Source organism: Dreissena polymorpha, chromosome 1 (genome assembly GCF_020536995.1).
Source record: "Dreissena polymorpha isolate Duluth1 chromosome 1, UMN_Dpol_1.0, whole genome shotgun sequence".
NCBI classification, from domain to species: Eukaryota; Metazoa; Mollusca; class Bivalvia; order Myida; family Dreissenidae; genus Dreissena; species Dreissena polymorpha.
This window is the reverse complement of record NC_068355.1, coordinates 82,454,750-82,476,886: the sequence shown is the minus strand read 5'-3', so window position 1 is coordinate 82,476,886 and position 22,137 is coordinate 82,454,750. Positions and strand designations below refer to the sequence as shown.

The 22,137-nt window shown below is 34.5% G+C and overlaps 1 protein-coding gene across 2 annotated transcripts in view; it reads left to right on the top strand.

Annotated features, from left to right (window-relative positions):
* The window catches only part of LOC127837951 (serine/threonine-protein kinase S6KL-like), a 44,631-nt gene that overhangs the window by 5,718 nt on the left and 16,776 nt on the right, over nucleotides 1–22,137 (top strand). For both annotated transcript variants that reach the window (XR_008029568.1, XM_052365420.1), the window contains exons 2-13: nucleotides 5,829–6,041; nucleotides 6,979–7,062; nucleotides 8,177–8,245; nucleotides 10,101–10,173; nucleotides 11,712–11,819; nucleotides 12,840–12,880; nucleotides 15,241–15,268; nucleotides 16,463–16,552; nucleotides 17,291–17,379; nucleotides 19,845–19,955; nucleotides 20,993–21,094; nucleotides 21,760–21,861. Coding sequence is in view for 1 of the 2 variants with exons in the window: in XM_052365420.1 (XP_052221380.1) it covers nucleotides 5,829–6,041; nucleotides 6,979–7,062; nucleotides 8,177–8,245; nucleotides 10,101–10,173; nucleotides 11,712–11,819; nucleotides 12,840–12,880; nucleotides 15,241–15,268; nucleotides 16,463–16,552; nucleotides 17,291–17,379; nucleotides 19,845–19,955; nucleotides 20,993–21,094; nucleotides 21,760–21,861 (1,110 nt within the window). In the remaining variant the exon portion in view is untranslated. The remainder of the gene's footprint in view (nucleotides 1–5,828; nucleotides 6,042–6,978; nucleotides 7,063–8,176; nucleotides 8,246–10,100; nucleotides 10,174–11,711; nucleotides 11,820–12,839; nucleotides 12,881–15,240; nucleotides 15,269–16,462; nucleotides 16,553–17,290; nucleotides 17,380–19,844; nucleotides 19,956–20,992; nucleotides 21,095–21,759; nucleotides 21,862–22,137) is intronic.

Here is a 22,137-nt window from a genome sequence, read left to right as displayed (position 1 = left end):
ATATTCTTACGTGACCCACCCAGTCCTGTAAGCTGAAATGATCCGTAAAACAATTTCGTGTCTTTGTGTCGTATGAACAAATCTTAGTTCTTCTTGAATGCTCTGAGCTTTTATGAGTACATCTGGGAGTTGGATTATTGCAACTAGAACAAATCTGCACTAAAACTAAATTTAGGTTCAACTCGTAAACGCATGATCAGTTGTCAAACGAAAGTACGGTTGATATTCAAATGCATTATATTTCTCTTTCTGGTATATTGTTTTAGTATGATGATGCTGCATTAATTAATATAAGTGTATATGAAGTAGAAACATCAAAAATAATCAACGGTTGCGATAGACACCTATAAACTGTTACATGCTCATAATATCACTTTAGTACATTAGGCAATATGGACGAATAATTATTGTTAAATTTATCAACAATAATATTTATCATTGTATTGTTGAAAACACATTAAGAATCTATTATTTACATACCATAATTATATTGCTGAGTATCTTCATTTAACATATTTCTGGTCTAAAGAAAATTCCAGGTCACCTAGTTCACGGATAGCGTCTTTATTATATAACGATTATTTTACTGGCCGCCAACTCCGGTGATGACCTGTATATAAACTCTGAATGTCCGCGAATTGACCCGATATACCTCGCGGGTTGAAATGCAATGCTTTAAAGTGAGGCCTCGCTTCCATTGCTCTTTATACTTTTACATGTTAACATGTTGACAGGAATAAGGAAGTAAGTACTAAATATGAGAACATAGCCTTTTAAATATAAACGCTCTTGCGCTGGTAATACTCTGAAAATAAAAGGTGTACGCACAAACTGTATTGATGTCGAGAATTGAGTGTAAAACTGTTCTATCTATTAAGCCTTTTCATTCGAGATAAAATTGTTTCATACAGTAAAACAGTGTTACAAAGACGCGGATATGTTTCCAATGTTCTGGTGGTATACTCAAATCAGCCAATGGAATAAATGAAGTGTCTTCATTCGTACCTAGCCGCGGGAAATTTTATTGGAATTTTATTGGACACTTACAAAGGTCAGGCTAAGGTGAAAAGCTGGCTTATGCAGCTTACGCCGAAAAAACACAGTATTGAAAACGTTTGCACTTCCTAAATTAATATATGTATTAACAGTTCTCCCAAATTCACCAAGTGATGTTATTAACGATATAAAATCAGCAATATTCAATTTCATATGGGACGGTAAGCCTGATAAAATAAAAAGAACTCAGTTAATTCAATATGTAGAAAATGGAGGTATCCAATTAACGAACATTGACTCATTCTTGAATGCAATCAAATGCAGCTGGGTTAAACGATACCTAGATAATACCAATACGAGTAAATGGAAATTATTCTACCAGAAAATCCTAAAAAAATATGGTGACTCCTTACTCTTTGAATGTAACATCAGCAATACTATCTTACACGAAATTGCAAACGAAAACATATTTCTGTCTGATGTTCTATCAGCGTGGAGTGATGTCACTCATAACTTAGAGACCCAAACCAGCAGTAAAACAATTTTATGGAACAATAAAGACATAACTTCAAACAATAAGACGTTTTTCTATAAAGACTGGTTTGAACGAAGCATTAAATATGTCGAGTATTGTCGACCAATTATATGACTACAGAATTAAGGATTTCTACTCTTTTGATAATATATGCTACATATACGGAATACCTTCAAATAATTTTTTGAAGTACTACACACTAATCAAAAGCATACCCATACATATTAAATCTGAAACCAATACAAATAATACACCATGTACTCAAACAACATTTGTAGAAAACATACTTGGAAGAAAAAACTAAACAAATAAAATATTGTACACACTACAAATTAAAAACCCTACAGAAAAATCCAAAATAAATGGCTAGTCCTTTTTGGAGAAAAAGAACTTAATTGGAAACACATATTTACCATGCCATATAAAGCAACTATTGAAAGCACACTGAGAAATTTTCAATATAAATACATCCATAGAATTATAGCTACAAATACCGGTAAATATCTCTTTAAATGTAAACTATCTAACTCAAATCTGTGTGACTTCTGCAGTGAAAACATTGAAACTATAGAACATCTTTTTTGGGAGTGCAAACACATCCAGCCTATTTGGAATCAATATCTTTTCTTGAACAACATCAACTAAACGTTAAACTATCTCTCTTAAATGTAAGTTTCGGAATTAACTCATTGAAATCAATAGACTGTAATAATGTTGTGAATTTTATGGTTATATTGATGAAATATTTTATCTTAAACATGAAGTACAAAAAACAAGTACCAAATTTTAATTGTTTTGTCCATAGTCTTAAAATAAAAATTCAGATTGAGAAAGAAATAGCCTTCAGTAATGACACATTACACATCTTTGAACAAAAATGGAATCAGATTAAATTCTCATAATGTTTTGTCCACTTATATACATTTCATTCTTATGTTAGTTTATCTCTCTAAAATAGTTTTGTTTATTTTTTTTATTCTTATTTATTCAATCAGACAAGATCATTGTGAATATACAACAAAACACACAAGTCCATTATGTTTTCTTTCAACTTTATACAATTCATCATATTTCATAACTATTCCTCTGTTGTTCTTTTCTTTGCTCTCTAAAAAAATATATATATATATTAGCATATCTTGAATCACATGTCTGAACTATATTGCTTTGTACAATCACTATGTTGTATGATCATAAACATGTTTACATTGTATGTATAATATTGAATAAAACAAAAAATTAAAAAAAAAAAATGTTCCAGAGATAGTCAGTATATTACCATTTGTAGATAAGACACGAGATCTATCTCGCCAAGGATTCCGGAGATACACAAATGTAGTCTATAGTGTATTTTTGAATTCAGAATTACTCAGAATACTCGGCTTTGTCCATTGCAAAAACATAGACACATTTAAATGAACCGTTGACGTGTTTGAAACTTAGGATTAATATCAATATTATGCGAGCATAACATATCATGTAAGTTCTTTAAATTTGCGCATCATAGATATATTTCAGGGGGTTTTCTGCCTACTTTGGGAAAAGGAGTCTGACCAAATTGGGAATTTTTTATCGACAAAATTGCCCATTTTGGGAATTTTTGTTTCGTGAAACGGCTCATTTTTGGAAAAAAATGAATTAATCATGCTTAAATAAGTCTGTGGTTTAACAATTTTCTTTATATAAACACATGCAAAACAAACACTGCCCAAACACAAGTTACAGCAACATTTTTGGCCGAGCTAAAATAGAGCCATGGGTATTTCATTGTATACTTAAATGTATTAAATGATGATTGAACTACAACTTTCTTACAAGGCCCAGAGCATTCAGTTGCCGATTTTGTGATTGACGGCCCTGGCATTACTTCTGTTCCTGTTACATTTTGCTGCGTATTGTCCGAGCCTGTCTGTTCAGGGTTACTCGCAGTAATTTCGGAAGATTCTGAGCGTTTCGAAAACATCGATGACATCGTTACACATCCTTGAGCGTCTATTTTTCGTGTTTTTTTAATGTAATATTTACTATTGTGCGAAGACATGATTGAAAATAAGCGTCTACAGATGTGGTATAGAATGTGTATTGTGCGGCTCTATATACTCTTTTGTATAATGCGGAACAGTTCGAACGTCATCGCTGAGAGTAAATGCATCCGGAAAATACACAAAAAAATCTGTGTCACTAAAGGTTTTATTACGACGCGAATGAAGGGAAGTCACTCTTTCGATATAAATTATGTTTACTTGTTACGATTTTGGAAGATTTTATTTTTTGGGAAAAATGCAATCAAAATTCGATTGGGAACGGGTCCGTTTGCTTTGGAAATGCCTCCATTTCCCGGAGGCGCAGACAGTGCTGAAAAACCCCTGTATTTACAATCTATTTGTGTTTATTTATGCCAGAAAATAGTTTATATGGCTAATATTTTCGAATAAACTGCCGCCCGGATTCTGGGCGGCACGTTTCTATGAAAAATCGGGTAGCAGTTGCAACTGCCAGCGACCTGGAGGGTCAATAACTAGGCGTTGGTTTATTGCAACTATATACATGTACGGCAGGACATTTTGAGAATGGGACCAAGACCCTTTGCATTTGGAAAAACTGCAACGTTTTGAGTTAACTTAAATTGGGAAATATGTGTAATGGTTTTCTGGCTAACAAATGAAATTGAATTGAAAGTAAACATGATTTAAATGTTACATTTACTAAGTTTTATCTTATAGAGTTTGATGGGAGATAAAGAAAATGTTAAGACTGAAAATAAAACACCACGATTTGGAAATGTAGGTCCCATTTGGAAAAAATATACACTTTTGACAAGTGGGAATGACAGCCAATTTTTTCCTTCATTTTAACGTACCCATAAAAGGTACCTTCCCAATTGAGGGAAGACTACAAAAGGAAAACACATTCGCCATGAAACAAGCAAATTCATTAAATAAATATCACCTGCCAAACAAATTGTGTCTACGGATGGGTGTTGTTTTCCTACAGGCCCCTTCTTGTACGAAAAAACACTGATATCAAATAAAAGAAATGTTACACTCTTTGTGGCTAATATTTCAAAATGTCCCAACACGAATGGCCCCCATTTAAATGATTAAATTATTTAATTATAAAGATTTGCATCAGTGAACATTTCAATAGGAATTTTTTTAATGTACATGTTTATAATGTTATTAGGAAATATTTGCTTACACCAGGGTTGGTGCTAAGGAAGTAGTAGCCAAATTTCAGCTTTACAAAAACAACCCATATCAGAAGCGATTTTGCTCTATATATGAGTGTACCTGTCACTTTTTATGTGAGAATAACAAAGAATGATCAGCAACATCAGGGAATTTTTCCTTCTTATTAAAGTACTGTAAAACAGCACTTTCCCAATGACTAAAAAAACTACACATTTCCCAATTGCTGTTAAAAAAATTCCCAATGGAACGTTTCTTTAAAAAAAAATAAAAAATTAATAAAGTGCAACATTTAGTTAGTTTCCCTATGCAGCTTTATTTTCCAATTGAGCAAAAAAATGCTGAACATTATTATTATCATCAATTTATTGGTATCAACAACAATTTATTTAATTATCAATTAAACCACATTTTAATAAAATATTTTTAGCTGAAATTAAAGGCTTCGCATATTGTTTATATGCTTTTTGTAAACAAAATAGCTTTAAAAAAAATTACTACTGAAACAACATGGACCAGCGGTGTAATAGTTGATATGAAATATTGTTGTCATCTTCCAAGTTCGTTCAATCCATCCACGACCCAGGGCCAGGTGGCACATTATTTTTATTGACTTGTATTACAAAATAACTTAAAATTTGAACTTAAAACCACATGTACAAGTGATTTGGTATTTTAAGTGTAATGTCAGATGTGGTCTAATCAAAGTTTGTTATAATCATCTCCTTGGGTTTAAACAGACCATGCCATAGTTCATTAGTTGTCACAACTGCTTATGTTCTGTGAAATTTCAAGGCACAGAGGTTATGTGTTTTGGTATGTAACTTCAGTTCAGATCTTGTGTCTGTAGTTCAAACTGGCTATACCTTGGAGACACATGGTTATTAAAGATTTTGTAAGCAAAAAACAAACAGATGAGCAATCTAAGGCCATATTGGACCTTTTTTATGTTTTTATTTGCAAATGTTCGCCAGTGCTGCATTTTAATTATGAAGAGCATTGTTTTCAAGTATGCTTTGAAGAATTAGTTTTGGTCTAAACTTACCTACTAATACCTTTACCTTTCCTCTGACCTTTTATCCCAAATAACAGGTATTATTATTTTGTAGGCGCTGGATGTGAATACAAACTTCAACAAAGCAAACACCAAATCAGGAACTGCATGGCGCATGTTTAAGGGAAAGTCAACAAATGCGTTGGACAGCATGGACTCTGCAGAACCTGTAGACAAACAGAAAACGCAGTCCCAGCTAGCCGTGCCTTTAGTTGAAGCACTTTTCTTGCCTGATTTTATCGTTAAGAGCAAGGATACCGACTATGATGTAAGTCACAGTGTGTGTGTGTTTTTTTTTCATGAAACTTATTTTATCTGATACAGCATTTAGGTTTGTATTAAAAGATAATATCATAATAAACCTTTTTCAATTTTTTTATTTGACTGCTAATTTACATACATGTTGATTTTCTATGTTTTGCCAAAAAGTTATTGGCTCAATAAGTTCATGCTACTTAATTTTTTTTTTAAACAAATCATGTTTTTTTTATCTTCTTTATAAGTCCGATAAAACTGTACTTTCCAAGTGGGAAAAAGACAGTTGAAGGTTTCCACCAAAAAATTAAAAAAATAATTATATAAATAAAATGCAACATTTAGTTTATATCCCTATGCAGCTCTATGGCTTGGGCCTAGGTAAATATAATATTGACAACTTGAAAACACTTAGTTATTGATTTTAAAGTATTTGTTAGCAACAAATCAAATACACCAATTTCCCATTCTGAAGACTTCACGATGCAAATTTGCTCAATTTCATGTTTTGAAGCGCTAATTTCCCAATTGGGCTGTTTTAGGGACTTTTCCCAATGGGGCAAACAAAATCACTGCTAATTGACACCATATTCATAAAAACAATGTTAAGTTACTGAATACAGTACTTAAACCTTTTTTGGCTTCTGATTCATATGTGTCTTGCCAATCAAAGACTTGAATACAAGATCCTATTTTGTTATTTTATTTGCTAACTTACAAATTTTCTGCTCAAAGAAACTTTTCTTCTGGGAAAGTGGGAGTCAAATCTTAAAGTCAACTCCTTGGCACTTGTCTCTTACTCAATAGAGTATAATAAAAATTACGCACTTAGAACTGGTAAATAAGTTAATCCATGAAAAGTTTAGTATAATAACTAACCACCCTGATAGGATCTTGCTGAAAACAGAAAAAATCAGATTAACAATTAAAAATTCATCGCTTTGTTTCAGATTATTGACATCATTGCTAAAGGGGCTTATGGCAATGTTGTCAAAGTCAGAAAAGAAGATGATAAACAATACTATGCAATGAAGGTAAGGCTACCCTCTTGTTTGCTTTAGACGGATTTTTAGCTGTGCAATACACTGAATATTCCGAGATTTACTGATAACATTTCTTGGAATTTGTGTAATGCAATGGTTAAGGTAAACATGTAATGTGTCCATAGCACAGTTTTTACTATAGGTATTCACTTGATACATCACACATGTGTTCAGGATTATTGTTCAGGTCACTGACCAAGTTTATTTATCTTGACCCCCATAATTTAGCAGAATATCACTATTTATGTCACATTTTATGCTTAAAAATGCAGTGTAACATTTGCATGCAACCAATCCAACTCTGTACTGCAGTATCTACTACAGATATCAGACTTACACTTTTTACATGCAGTCAGATTATAAACAGTCAATGATCAAAACCTATGACTGCGACTAGCCTTAAGCAGAATTAAGTCCCTTATTATTCCTAAAAAAGTCTCATTAAGGTAAGCGTACTAGATGAAATTAAAGTTAAGATGGAACTTTTTGAGCTTTACTTGATTTTGTTGGTAGCCTTTATGCATACCTTGCTTGCATATGTATTTCAAATCAACTCAAATAATCAAAAAAAGAAGTTGAAAATTAGTTTCTTGGGATTGTAATGTTTGTTGTGATAATTTTTTAAATTGTAAGTGTTAAGTGTTAAGTTTACTTCTACCGATATTCAACTTCAAATATATTTGTGTGGTAATTATAGTGGGCAGAAAAATAAAAAGATATACTTTGAGCTCTTGTAAATTGATTATTTGGTCCAAAAGTTAAAGTTGTGAATAAATGTTGAATATGAATACTAGTTTGTAAATTTTTAATTATTACTAGATATTCTTTAGATGTTTACTGAGCTATAATTTTGTTTCAATTTACCAATTGAAAACAATATAATGTTAATTAAAGCATTTTACATGTTCAAGATAAGAATATTCATAATGTGTGATATTTAGCAAAAAGAAAACACAGAAAAATATATATGATAAATGCTGAAAGTGCAATTGTTTTGTGTGTCTCTTGATAACTTTTTAAGGCCTTTTATTTTAGGGTGTAGGGTGTAGAACCCTTTTACAAAGGCTTACATATCATTGTATTTCTACTCTTATAATGATTTCAGGTGCTTGAAAAGAAACAAATTATTGTAGAGAGTGCTATACAACAGTGTAAGGATGAGGCTGCTATACAGGTAAGTGCTATACAAGAGTGTAAGAATGTTCCTGCTATACAGGTGAGTGCTATATAACAGTGTAAAGATGTTCCTGGCTTCCTGCTGTACAGGTGAGTTCTTTACAACAGTGTAAGGATGCAGCTGCTTTACATGTAAGTGTTATACACCAGTTTAAGGATGAGGCTGCTATACAGGTAAGTGCTTTACAACAGTGTAAGGTTGAGGCTGCTAAACAGGTAAATGCTAAACAACAGTGTAAGGAGGAAGCAGATGTACAGGTAAATGCTAAACAATGGTTTAAGGATGGAGATGTTAAACAGGTAAGTGCTAAACAACAGTGTAAGGATGAGGCTGCTTAACCGGTAAATGCTAAACAACAGTGTAAGGATGAGGCTGCTAAACCGGTAAATGCTAAACAACAGTGTAAGGAGGAGGCTGATGTACAGGTAAGTGCTAAACAATGGTGAATGGATGAGGCTGCTAAATAGGTAAGTGCTATACAACAGTGTAAGGATCAGGCGGATGTACAGGTAAGTGCTATACAACAGTGTTAGGGTGAGGCTGCTTAACAGGTATGTGCTATACAACGGTGTAAGGTCTAGGCTGCAAAACAGGTAAATGCTATACAACAGTGTAAGGCGGAGACTGCTATACATGTAAGTGCTATACAACAGTGTAAGGATGAGGCTGCTAAACATGTGAGTGCTAAACAACATTGTTAGAATGAGGCTGCTAAACAGGTTAATGCTATACAGCAGTGAAAGGAGGAGGCTGATATACAGGTAAGTGCTATACAACTGTGTAAGGATGAGGCTGCTATACATGTAAGTGCTATCCAACAGTTTTAGGGTGAGGCTGCTATACAGGTTAGCGCTAAACAAAAGTGTAAGGATGTTCCTGCCATACAGGTAAGTGCTATACAACAGTGTAAGGATGTTCCTGCATACACATGTGAGTGCTATACAATAATGTAAGGATGTTCCTGCTATACATGTGAGTGCTATACAACAGTGTAACGATGAGGCTGCTATACAGGTAAGTGCTATACAACAGTGTAAGGATGAAGCTGCTATACAGGTAAATGCTACACAACAGTGTAAGGATGAGACTTCTATACAGGTAAGTTCTATACAACAGCGTAAGGATGTTCCTGGTAAACAGATAAGTGCTATTCAACAGTTTAAGGATGAGGCTGCTATATAGGTAAGTGCTATACAACAGTGTAACAATGAGGCTGCTATACAGGTAAGTGCTATACAACAGTGTAAGGATGAGGCTGCTATACAGGTTAGTGCTATACAACAGTGTAAGGATGAGGCTGCTATACAGGTAAGTGCTATACAACAGTTTAAGGATGAGGCTGCTATATAGGTAAGTGCTATACAACAGTATCAGGATGAGGCAGCTATAAAGGTAAGTGCTATACAACGATGTAAAGATGGGGCTGCTATACATGTAAGTTCTATACAACAGTGTAAGGATTAGGCTGACATACAAGTAAGTGCTATACAACACTTTTAATATTGTTTTTGTCAGAGGACTTCCGAAATTGCATGGAGGTATCAAAATATCCCCCAACCCAAGAGATTTCTTGTAAAGGACTATTAGTATCAAACTAAATTAATCAGTTTTCATACTTTACAAAACGTTCATGGAGAGGAAACATGTAAGCAAGGTATATGCTTTAAGTTTTAGTATGATAGTCTTGATTTTTTAGCAAGACTTCCAAATTAAAGGCCAAGTGTTTAAAATTAAAGTTGATTTGAAAAAGTATTGAATTTTTTTTTTAATTGCAATAGTAAAGTTCTTCATTGAACTGTGTTTATATAATTTATTCTGTTTTGTTCACAATTGTGTTTTGCTTGGATTGCAGTCTATCCTAGGTGATCACCCATTTATAGTCAAATGTCACGAATACTGGCAGTCTAGAAATCATCTTTATATAGGTAGGTGTTTTTTAGCTCTGCGTTTTGGGAGAAAACCCGAGGTATTGTCACAGCCAGCTCGTTTTGTCGTCCACCGGTGTCGTGCTAAATCTTGCACATTTTGCTCTAAAATCAAACTTCATATGTAGATGCACCTTGATGAGTTCTACACGTAACACCCATTTTTGGGTCACTTGGTCAAAGGTCAAGGTCACTGTGACCTCTAAAAAAAAAATTCTGACAAGCTTTCATTTATTCACAACTGCACCCGCAGCCGAGCGTGGCACCCGTTATGCGGTGCTCTTGTTTTAATTTTGGATCACTCTCAAATCAAGCATTCAGCATTTAAATATGTTCGCTCATTTAAACCTACATGTGAACCTACATCTTGTTGAGGAATAATAAAATTTAAGTTGCTTTGCCCTTTTGTTAAGTGAAAGTTATTAAAATTCTTTTTAGGAAAATATCTATTTGCTATTTGTTTGAATTTAAAATTTAAGAATTTGAAGATGAAAATAATCTTGTGTTTGTCATATTTTGTTTTGAATATATATTTAATATATACACGTTTCTTTAGTAGTTTTTTAATAGTTTTTAATTGTGTGCAAGCTTTTATTGAGCTTGTTGTGCTGAAAGCTTGATTAAGCAGTCACAATTATCGAGTGTGTGATTGAGTTCAAGCTTGTCTGTTGTGTTTCTTTGTCCTTCATTGAGGAATTTTGGAATAACTTACCAAAATTACTAAGCACAAATGTTTTTCACCATCATGAGATGCTGCGCCAAGGTAAACACTTGTCTCCCTACCTCATAATTGAAGGTAACACTTTAAGATTTAAGGTCATTGGGCCCTAAGACAGCTCTCACTAACTGTAACTTTGTTATTTCTAATTCAAATATAAGTAAAATAACCCCAAAAGTCCACAATGACAAGAGAATGTGTCATAAGTAAAATAGGTCTCCTCATCAAAGGTCAAGGTCACACATAAAAGCAAAATGTTAAAGGTCTAGCGAACACCAGAAGATCAAATGTTAAATTTTGCTATAACCAGCTTGTTAAGAATTAAACTGCATCATTAATAATGCTGTATGTTAACCATTTGGAGAAGGCCTGTTATCCCTTGTTCAAAGGTCAAGGCCAAGGGCTTAACATGTGCATGGTTCAGCTGGTCAAGTCAATACCAGCATAATTGACAATAGGCTCAACATTTTTCTTTCACTACCATAGTAATAAAACCTTTTCAGCTTTCTTGTAGATGTACATATGTGGTCATTTAATGTTTGTAAAGCATGCACTTGTCTTGAAGTGGAAATAATTTACTTAATTTGCTTAATATAATATCATATTTATTTTATATATTATAAGGTGTTTTAATTAAATTTAGCTTAGTTCTTACAAATGATCTACTAATTATTAAAAAATTCCTTTAGTTCAAATTTATTTTCACATCTTACAGATATGACTTGATAGAATTTTAAATTGAGGTTACAAATAAAAATAGTTTTCTGACATTAGAGGTTTCAAGAATAATCACCAAGACCAAGTGCTTTGTGCATTTCAGTCCTAGAATACATTCCATACGGGGACATGTTTACTCTGTGGACATTCCACGGCTTTTTTCCTGAGCGCCTGGTCACCATCTATGTAGCGGAGCTGGCGATGGTCTTAGGTAGGAACTAGGAAGAATGCAGCCTGTGGAAGTGAGGTCTCTCTCCGGGCTTTTAATTAGGCAAAGTGCCCAAGATTGGCAGTTATCAACAGCCTTTTTTTTCAATGTGTGTCATGTATTTTCTTCATTCATGAACAGCTAAAACAAATGCAAACAGGTAAATTTAAGAAACCCGTTTTTGTAAGTCAGAAACATGTGTACAGCTGTTGATATTTGATTGTTAGTTGGAATAACATGTTTTATAATCAAATGCTTTCATTTGAAGATATTAGCCGGTTTTCTGAAAACAAGGCTTAATGCATGAATGTTGTTTGCAGAGAAGAGTCAAGGACAACACTTTCTGTCTTAACTAGATTTTCGTTTAGAGGAGCCTTATACTAAAAAAATAATTTCACAAAAGCGGATATTGTCGTCCCAGATTTGCCTGGTTTGATTCACAAGCTGATCAGGGATGATACTTTACATGAATAAGCTCCCTTTCCCCAGAGCGTGGCTCACAACATAATGCAAAAATTATCAAAAAGTCTTCCTTTGCTATGCATATACTGAATCAAAGAAGGAATATGGTTTGCGCTCTGTGTGTCTGTCTGTGAGTCTGTCACACTTTTCTGGATCCTGCGATAACTTGAAAAGTTCTTAATATTTTTTCATGAAACTTGAAACATGGATAGATGACAATATGGACATTATGCATGTCATTTCATTTTGTTCCTACGTCAAAAATTCTGTTTGCTATGGCAACAAATAGACTAGAAATACTGCTGAAAATGGTGGTTTTCTGGATCCTGCGATAGCTTTAAAAGTTCTTTATATTTTTCCATGAAACTTGCAACATGGATAGATGGCAATATGGACATTATGCACGTCATTTTATTTTGTTCCTACGTCAAAAATTGTGGTTGCTATGGCAACCTGAAAATGGTGGAATTTCTGACAATGGTGGAGACGGTAGGGGACCATATTGCTTGCCTTGTTGAATTTGTTATCACTATTACGATTATTGTCTGGTTTGTTTTGCAGATTACTTACATAAATCAGGAGTTATATACAGGGATATGAAGGTAAGACTTTGGTATTTGTGACAGTTGGTAAGAATATGACAAACTTTAATAGGCACAGTTGCTTCACTAGTGTTTTTCCCAGGCTGTTTTAGCGTGGCGCAGCCCCATGCCGGTTTTTTGTAGCGCCATGCTGCCCCTTTTCAAAGACATTTAGCGCCACGCTGCCCTATCCAAAGGCCGCGGCCCTGCCCTTTCATGAGCACCTGATGTTTTCCGCCCTTATTGATAGCATCTTAATTGCCCCTTGACCAAACTTCTAACCGGATAGTATCAGATTATGGTCTAAGGCAGCGAAGATTCGCGTGGTTGTGAATTAGTAATGCGTGAATAACCTCGCGTCAATATCAATCGATAATGTAAGAGGCTATGTTATACCAAGCGCACTTATCAGTCGGTGATGTGTACTCCTCCACGATAAAATCATGGACTGTTACTTCGGAGACTTTTGATGAAAAACTCGATGTTATCCTCGTGGAAATTGTGCATTTCATGCATAATTCAGTTATATCAAAACATATTTTTACGCATATTTACATTTAAAAACACAAACAAATTAATTATTAATTGTTATCGTCTTTAAGATAATTAATTATTGAAATAATAATTGAGACGTATTATACTAATTAAACAAAATGCGAATCGCGTATTAGGCAGAGGTATTGTACAATTTTACTTTGATATGCGCACCTGTCGCTTACATCATGATTTTAACAAGATGGCGGACATACAGAATTAACTTGTGACTCGGCAAAAATGGGTTAAACGATCGAATTAACGATGAAGATCATATATTTAGAAGGAATTAATGAAATGTCTGTGATAATCAACGATGCATAAAAAGGTTTTAGATAGGAACAACATATTTATTGTAATCTACTCATTGGATGTATGTCACGGAAACGAGTGTTTGCATTATATTGTTAGCGATCAGTTTACTCGCCATGTTAAACATCTGACAAGATTATCGTTAGAAAATGGGATAAGACAAACATGTTTTCATTTATATGTTAGTGCATCTGTGTATAATCAGATTCATATGCATATATTGCTTTATTATGTTTGTCGTGCTGTACAGTGTATTGAAATAGCATGGAACTTAAATGAACATTGCAAGGTAAATATATTAATATAAATCAAAGTAAGTTTAATACATCAATTACCATTAAATGTGCTTGTTTATATTTTGTTTTTTATGTCTAGTGGGGGACATATTGTTTTTGCCCTGTCTGTTGGTCTGTTTGCGCCAACTTTAACATTTTGCAATAACTTTTGCTATATTGAAGATAACAACTTCATATTTGGCATGCATGTGTATCTCATGAAGCTGCACATTTTGAGTGGTGAAAGGTCAAGGTCAAGGTCATCCTTCAAGGTCAGAGGTCAAATATATGTGGCCAAAATCGCTCATTTTATGAATACTTTTGCAATATTTAAGATAGCAACTTGATATTTGGCATGCATGTGTATCTCATGAAGCTGCATATTTTGAGTGGTGAAAGGTCAAGGTCATCCTTCAAGGTCAGAGGTCAAATATAGGTGGCCCAAATCGCTTATTTTATAAATACTTTTGCAATATTGAAGATAGCAACTTGATATTTGGCATGCATGTGCATCTCATGGAGCTGCACATTTTGAGTGGTGAAAGGTCAAGGTCATCCTTCAAGGTCAGAGGTCAAATATAGGTGGCCCAAATCGCTTATTTTATGAATACTTTTGCAATATTGAAGATAGCAACTTGATATTTGGCATGCATGTGTATCTCATGGAGCTGCACATTTTGAATGGTGAAAGGTCAAGGTCATCCTTCACAAGGTCAAGGTCATCCTACAAGGTCAAACATAATATAGGGGGACATTGTGTTTCACAAACACATCTTGTTTCCACAACTGCCTCTGATGCGATAACATGTTTCTCCCTTATTCAGGTATTCAAGGAGTATTTTTGCCATTTTTTGCCTAAACTGCGCGCTAAAATGCCCTTTTTGAAAGTAATGCGCCATGCCCCTTTGCCCTCCTGGGAAAAACACTATTCACATGTTGATAATGTGAGTGAAATGTTCCCCAATATCATACATGCACTAAGTCTAATCTGAATATTTATTATTTTATGTAAAGCATTGATTTTATAACATTCATAACTTTTGTATGACATTATTTCTTTTTTTAAATGTGTTTTTTTACTGCCATGACGCATCTTATAAACATGATTAGGGAACGCAATTCATGTCACTCATTGGTCTGTGACATATTAAAACTGCACTAAGTGACTCAACAATTTAATTACAAAACCTTACAGAAACAGTGTGCCTGATTGTGTGTGATTGACAACATGGTTTTTACAAATGTGCTCCTGTCTTTCAGATGGAGAATTTACTGTTTGATGCAGAAGGTATGCTTACTTATATAATGGCATATTCAGGCAAAAAGAAAATGTAAGAATCCTGATAATAAACTGTTATAAGGTAGCAATTCCTCTTCAACTTGTCTGATTGATTTTCATGCCCCGAAGGTGGGCATATAGTGATTGCATTTCCATCTGTCCATTACACATTTGCGTTTAGGTTTTGAAAAATGCTCATAACTTATGTCACTTCAGATGTAACCTTCATATTTGGTATGCATGTGTAAATGGACAAAGCCTTTCCATACTCACACACATTTTTGACCCCCTTGACCTTGAACTTAGGGTCCGCATTTTGGTTTCGAAATATGTGTTTAGGTTCGAAAAGCGTTTTTCGGGGGCATATGTCTTCCTATGGAGACAGCTCTTGTTGAAGCATATGTCAATACATATATCAATACTGTAATAAATTTGTGGACTCGTGCAAACAAAAAAATATTTTGCATCCACAAGTGTAGAAACTAAAAAATATATTCCCAAAAAGTGTATGAAAATATATATCACATGGAAAAAATGTCAAATGCATCGCGTGTATATTCCTGTACATATGATCACAGATCAATAATAGAACTACTTAGGTTGCTTCCAGTTATAGTTGGGGTCGTGCAAGTTGTCATCACAGGGTTATAGAAAATCTGGTATGTGTAAATGTACTTGAAGAAATATCAGAAAACAGATATACTTACATCATCGGCCTATCGACATTTATATAAAAATAAAACACAAAGCTGATTAACATGATTTGTTCTTTGTCCCAGAACTAACATTTATAAATATTGTGATGATAACAAAAATATCAAATAAGATTTTTCATATGCCAAATTAAGATTCAATATTTGGCTCAGACAGAATATTTAAACATGAATTTACATCCCTAATTTATATTTAAAAAATACAGTTTACTGATTGCTATAAATTGTACTTGACCTTTATAAAGGGAAGCTTTTAAGGTGAACCCTGTAGGGGCGAGTAGGGTGTTTTCCTTCCCTGATGTGTTTTCAAGCTAACACCCCTGTAATGGACTGTGGCTAGAGCTAACAGATTCACATATTCCTGAATTATTTGCCCTTGAACTTAGCTGACATGGTTACCGTGGCCCTGGGGTACGTGTCATCATGAAGCTCTAGTTGTATATATTATTGACTGCAGCTTTAGCGAACATGTTTACATTGTTGGCATCAGGTCACATACAGCTTACAGACTTTGGTCTTGCCAAGTGGCTGGCGCGGGGAGAAAAGACACGGACAGTGTGCGGAACTCTACAGTACATGGGTATGTGCTAGAACCTGTCAGTAGGATGGAATAGATAGATTAGCAGTTGTCTGAATGTTTTTATTCCTCCACTTCTGGAAGGAAAGGTGGGGCTGTTTAAGAATTATTTTTCCTCATAGGTTAGTTTGTTTGACACTTTTGCGGATTATGATTTTCCCATGTATACATGGATTTTTAAATAACTTGTCAAACCAAACTTGCTACCATCAAGGTCATATGAGAAAATTGGTGATTAGGCAATACATGTACTGCTGTATGAATAAGTCCTTGCACAAATTTGGGCCTACATGAGTTTGCATGGTGCATGAAAAGACTATATTGCTACTGCCAAAGTCAAATTGTTCACATGAATGTCACATTGCTGGATTTCATTGCAAAAATAATGCTTGTCCTCTTTATAACTTGACCATATATTGAAGAAATTCTAAGTAACTATTACAATTTCATTGTCAAGTATGTTAAAAGTTAACTATCAAATTAAAATCCCTTGAATAAAACTTGTTTTCTTTTTTATTATTTAGATGTTTTCTTTTAGTTTACTATTAAGATGTGTTTGAAGTGGAAATACTATGAAATAAAAATTGAATGTATGTTTGGACAAGTGGTTATTTCCTGCAGACCAGTAGAAGTTTGTAATGAAAATGAACTTGTGTATGTTTAATTTAACGAATGTGATATTCGGACAAAACACCACAGAAGAACATATTGTTAGTAAACCAGACGTTCAATGTGTTCCAGCCCCAGAGGTTCTGGCTGTTTACCCGTATGGACACACTGCAGACTGGTGGTCCCTCGGTATCCTCATGTACGCCATGCTGGTTGGAAAGGTACAGTGCTTGCACTGGCAATAATAACGCCAACAACTTATGCATCCCTGAATAGAATGTTTTGGATGTTCCTTCTTCTTTTTAATATTGAATAACATTTATAAAGTGCTGCCTACAACAGGGTAAAACACTTACATGAAAAATTATAACTTAAAAACCTTCCACAAAAATTTCCTTACCATCTACCTTGATTTTGGAAGAAGGGCATATAATAGTACCCTGTCTATGTGTGTGTATTTCTGTGTGTATGTGTGTGTATTTCTGTGTGTATGTGTGTGTATTTCTGTGTGTATGTGTGTGTACTTCTGTGTGTATGTGTGTGTATTTTTTAGGGATGGCATCGAATACCAATATCGATATTCGAATGTTCGCAAATTCATTCAATCGAATATTCGCATAAAACGGCTGGATTGATTTTACCTTGTTATGTGTTAATTTCCATTGGTTTGTAAGTTAAATCCGTTTGCTAAATACGAGGCTGTTTATTAACGTTGCTATCGAATAACTGTATCGCTGTCGACTAATACTATGACCGATACTGTGATCGGGCACAAATAGAATGAAAAACATCGTGTTATAGAATTTTATTTTTTAATGATTCCGCAGATTTGTAGCAGGCCGCGCATATGTTAAACTAAGTTTACACACATTACACGTTGCGGTCTTCTTATCCACAGACCATGTAAAGTATTCCATACTGCAGAAAGGGCTGGTGGCATTTTCAGATTTGAATTATGATTCCTTGATGATTGTTTAATTTATATCATCTGTTACTTTTGAGTAATTCACATATTTAAATGTCTGTTCAAACTGTGATCACAAAAACTAAATTATTATTCGCCAGTAAATTGAATCCCTAAATTGGTACCTAATTGACAAACAACAGTTCGGGCCCTTTCTTATAGTAAGTATATTGTTTTGCGCGATTTGAGTAATTCACACATTTTAATGGCTGTACATACTGTGATCACAAAATTTAATTATTATTCGCCAGTCAATTGAAACCGTTAATTGGCACCCCATTGGCAAACAACAGTCGAGGCCTTTCTTAGAGCGTGTATATTGCATTGCGCAATCAACACTGATACGGGCCGCGTTATCAGTTTGACACGAAGAAAGTCACGTCAAACATGTTACTCCCGGGTGATTTTGGTTGCTTTGCAGTAAGCGGTTCGCAGGTCATTAAATATTGGTGAAATTACGTTTGAAAAAAAATGCGAATATGCGAATATTATTTGTATTATTCGAATGCTGACCATTCAATCGAATATTCGAATAATTTTGCCATCCCAAGTATTTTTGTGTGTATGTGTGTGTATTTTCTTGTTTGTGTGGGACTCACTTGGACATTTGTTGTCCGGCTCATAACTTTGTTGTTCATGATGGGATTTCAGACAATATCATTACACAACTTGTTACATTTGTACTTGCAACAACAATGCCATCAGCTTGGGTTCAATATCACAGTGGACACTTGAGGTTTTGCATATTCTTCATTCGTATGCTGTCAACGTTAATGCTAGTGTTTGGTTTGTTACTTTACTTGATGGGATTTCCAAATAAATGTGCACTTATTATCATCATATGAAGACAAACTGTCATGTGCAGCAAGAATATTGCTCACTTTAAGGCTGAGGTCACAGAAAACACTTTGCCTATTCCTTACATTTGCTATAGTCGAAGTACATGTGCATGTTTAATGGTCAATAACTTTGTGGTTTATTATGGGGTAATAAATTTGCCGAAAAAAATACATCTGCCCAATGTCATGCCTGAAACAACCATGTCAGTCACAGTGGACACTTGAACACATGTGCACAGTCCTTATATGGAAATAGTGTTATTAGTTGTTCATTGGACTGTCAGTTCTTTAATTATAGTTTATAAGCAAAGTTTAAGACAACATACTATGCTTATTGGTTAATGTTACATATATATGTGAAATAGGCTTTATGTGTAGCAACAGTTACTAAGGACTTGTGCATACATCCTGTATTAATTATTCACATTAAATGTGTCACACATCACTTGTTTCTGTGTCCAGTGAAATTAAGATAGTGAACCGTGTTTTTAAGACACATTTCTTCTCTTTACTGAGATCATTTTTAAGCAAAAAAAGCTATGTTATGTTCATAAATTAAAAGAAAATTAATTTGACTTTTCTTGGAATATTGGTTTCATTCACAATAAAATGCCCATGCTGATCTAGTGATCTAAGACATCTTTTTCAGCCTAAGTTGATCTTTGTTGTATTTTTCTTGAAATTAAAAACACCATAAAATTGTTGTCCCTTATAAATCTTTGCCAACCATAGGGCATAGATCCTTTATAAATAAATCTAGCACTGTGTGATCTGGTAAGTTGTTGAACTTGTGTATAGATGGACTACACTTAAACACACATGTGTATTAAGTTTTTATCCCATACCCAACATAACTGGCAATGTGTGCGAGTCTGTGTTCCAGTATCCACTGGACGGTGCTAAGGACCACATCGAGATGGCCCAGCGTGTGATAGACTGTGACTACCTCTGTCCTGACATCGTGTCAGACGACGCTCAGGATGTTGTTAATAAGGTATTTCACGTCATATAAAGCTCAGCTTGATCATGTTATGTCATATTCTGTAGTTCAGCGCTTTTGATGACCTCCTTCAAAGAAGGCAATATATAAAAGTCTCAATGTACGTCTGTTCTTTTGTGCCCAGCTTATATGTAGAGGTCAAGGTCATATTTGTCATATCTAAGCCATATGTTTGCCTGATATTGATGGATTTAGATTTCACTTACCACTTATGATCACCATCTTGAGACGATGTGTTGCCTGAAACACTTGTCCCACTGCTCTTAATATCAATGTAACACATTAATGTCAAAGTCAAATGTTTCCCATAAATAACTCAAAAGTCAAGTTAACGTTTAGGTCAAATGTTGACATTGTTTTCTCTGAGATTTAGATGTATTGGCCTGATATTGACATTGTTTTCTCTGATATTGAGATGTATTTGCCTGATATTGACATTGTTAACCAGGTTTTCCAAAGGAAAAAACTGGTTATTAGATTGGCGAATGCTGGCTGGCTGGCTGGCGGAACAAGCTTGTCCGGGCCATAACTATGTCGTTCATTGTCAGATTTTAAAATCATTTGGCACATTTGTTCACCATCATTGGACGGTGTGTCGCGCGAAATAATTACGTTGATATCTCCAAGGTCAAGGTCACACTTTGAGTTCAAAGGTCAAAAATGGCCATAAATGAGCTTGTCCTGGCCATAACTATGTCATTCATTGTGAGATTTTAAAATCATTTGGCACATTTGTTCACCATCATGGGACGGTGTGTCGCAAGAAAGAATCACGTCAATATCTCCAATGTCAAGGTCGCCACGACTAAAAATAGATTTTTTTTTAAAACAAACTTACAAAGGGGGTTAATTTTGTTTGTTCATTTCAAAAGTTCAGTTTGAGTTTTCTCCCTTTATCAGATTTTTTTTCACAATGAAAACCTGGTTTTGTGACAATTTTGTCCCTTGTTTTTTTTTTATATTGATATGAATTCGTCTGATATTCACACGGTTGTTTCTGACATTTGCGATGGTTTTTTGGTCTATTTAAGCTTCTGATGAAGAGTCCACAGAAGCGCCTGGTTGATCTCTTCTCGTTACAAAACATGCCACTGTTCTCACGCTTTAGCTTCACACACATTATTGAGAAGAGGGTGAGATAATTATACAGTAACATACCATAGCAAGATTCAGTCATGTAATAATGAAATGCTCAAGGGTTTGCTTTTCTGATCACTTTCAATTTGCCAATCACAATTCTTAGTAATTAACTTAAAAAATAATATCTGAAACCATCAGATGAATTTTAATTTGATTTTCATGATTGTTCCTGGGACTGTCCATTTATAAAGAACAACATTTGAATGTCTTGAAACCTCTGGATAACATGGGAACCAAAGTGAAACTTTACAAAATCCTCTGTCTTAAATTCTACTAGGTTAATTTAAAAAACACATAAATATTTATTTGGTGACCCTTAAAGAAAGTGCCTTTATATTATTTTGATCTATTTAAAACAGATAGTGGCTTATGGAAATAGGCAGATTTTCTCTATTGGCTTTATTGAAAACTGCAAACGTTTACTTGCCAGTAACCACTGTATGGATTATAAAATAATGCCACTCAAATGGTCCTTGTGTTACTGTCTACCAATTTTTTTTAATGATATAGATTTGTCAAAAAACATGACTGCAAGGGGTTGGAACAATTTTCCTTATGTGGCTTTATGTTATGGAGATTATATTAGTCTTTAAAAACACATATTTGATGGCCTTGTCCCAATGCTGAAAGAAGCCTCAAGTTGTTGCAATGGTTTCAGATCAGTCCCAGACAGGTAGTGCGGCCAGAATTTTTCCCCATGACTGGCACCAGTTACAGCTTTGCGCCAGGATCCTCACACTCTAGTGACAGCTTTCAGGATGTGAGTTGAGAAATACTTCGCTGTTGGTTGTCACTGAATAGTTCAAAAGGGAAGGGAATAATAATAAAAATCAAATTTACAATAAGCTATCCAAAGAAAGAATGTTGTTTTTGTTATTTTTTTAAACAAAAATAATTGTTTGCAAATTAATTAAACCCTTAAAATGCAAACTGCTTTTGCTTGTTTTTGTCCCCTACCGGTTTCAGCGGAGGGGACTTGTGGTTTGCGCTTCGTCAGTCTGTCTGTCAGACTGTCCGTCACACTTTTCTGGATCCT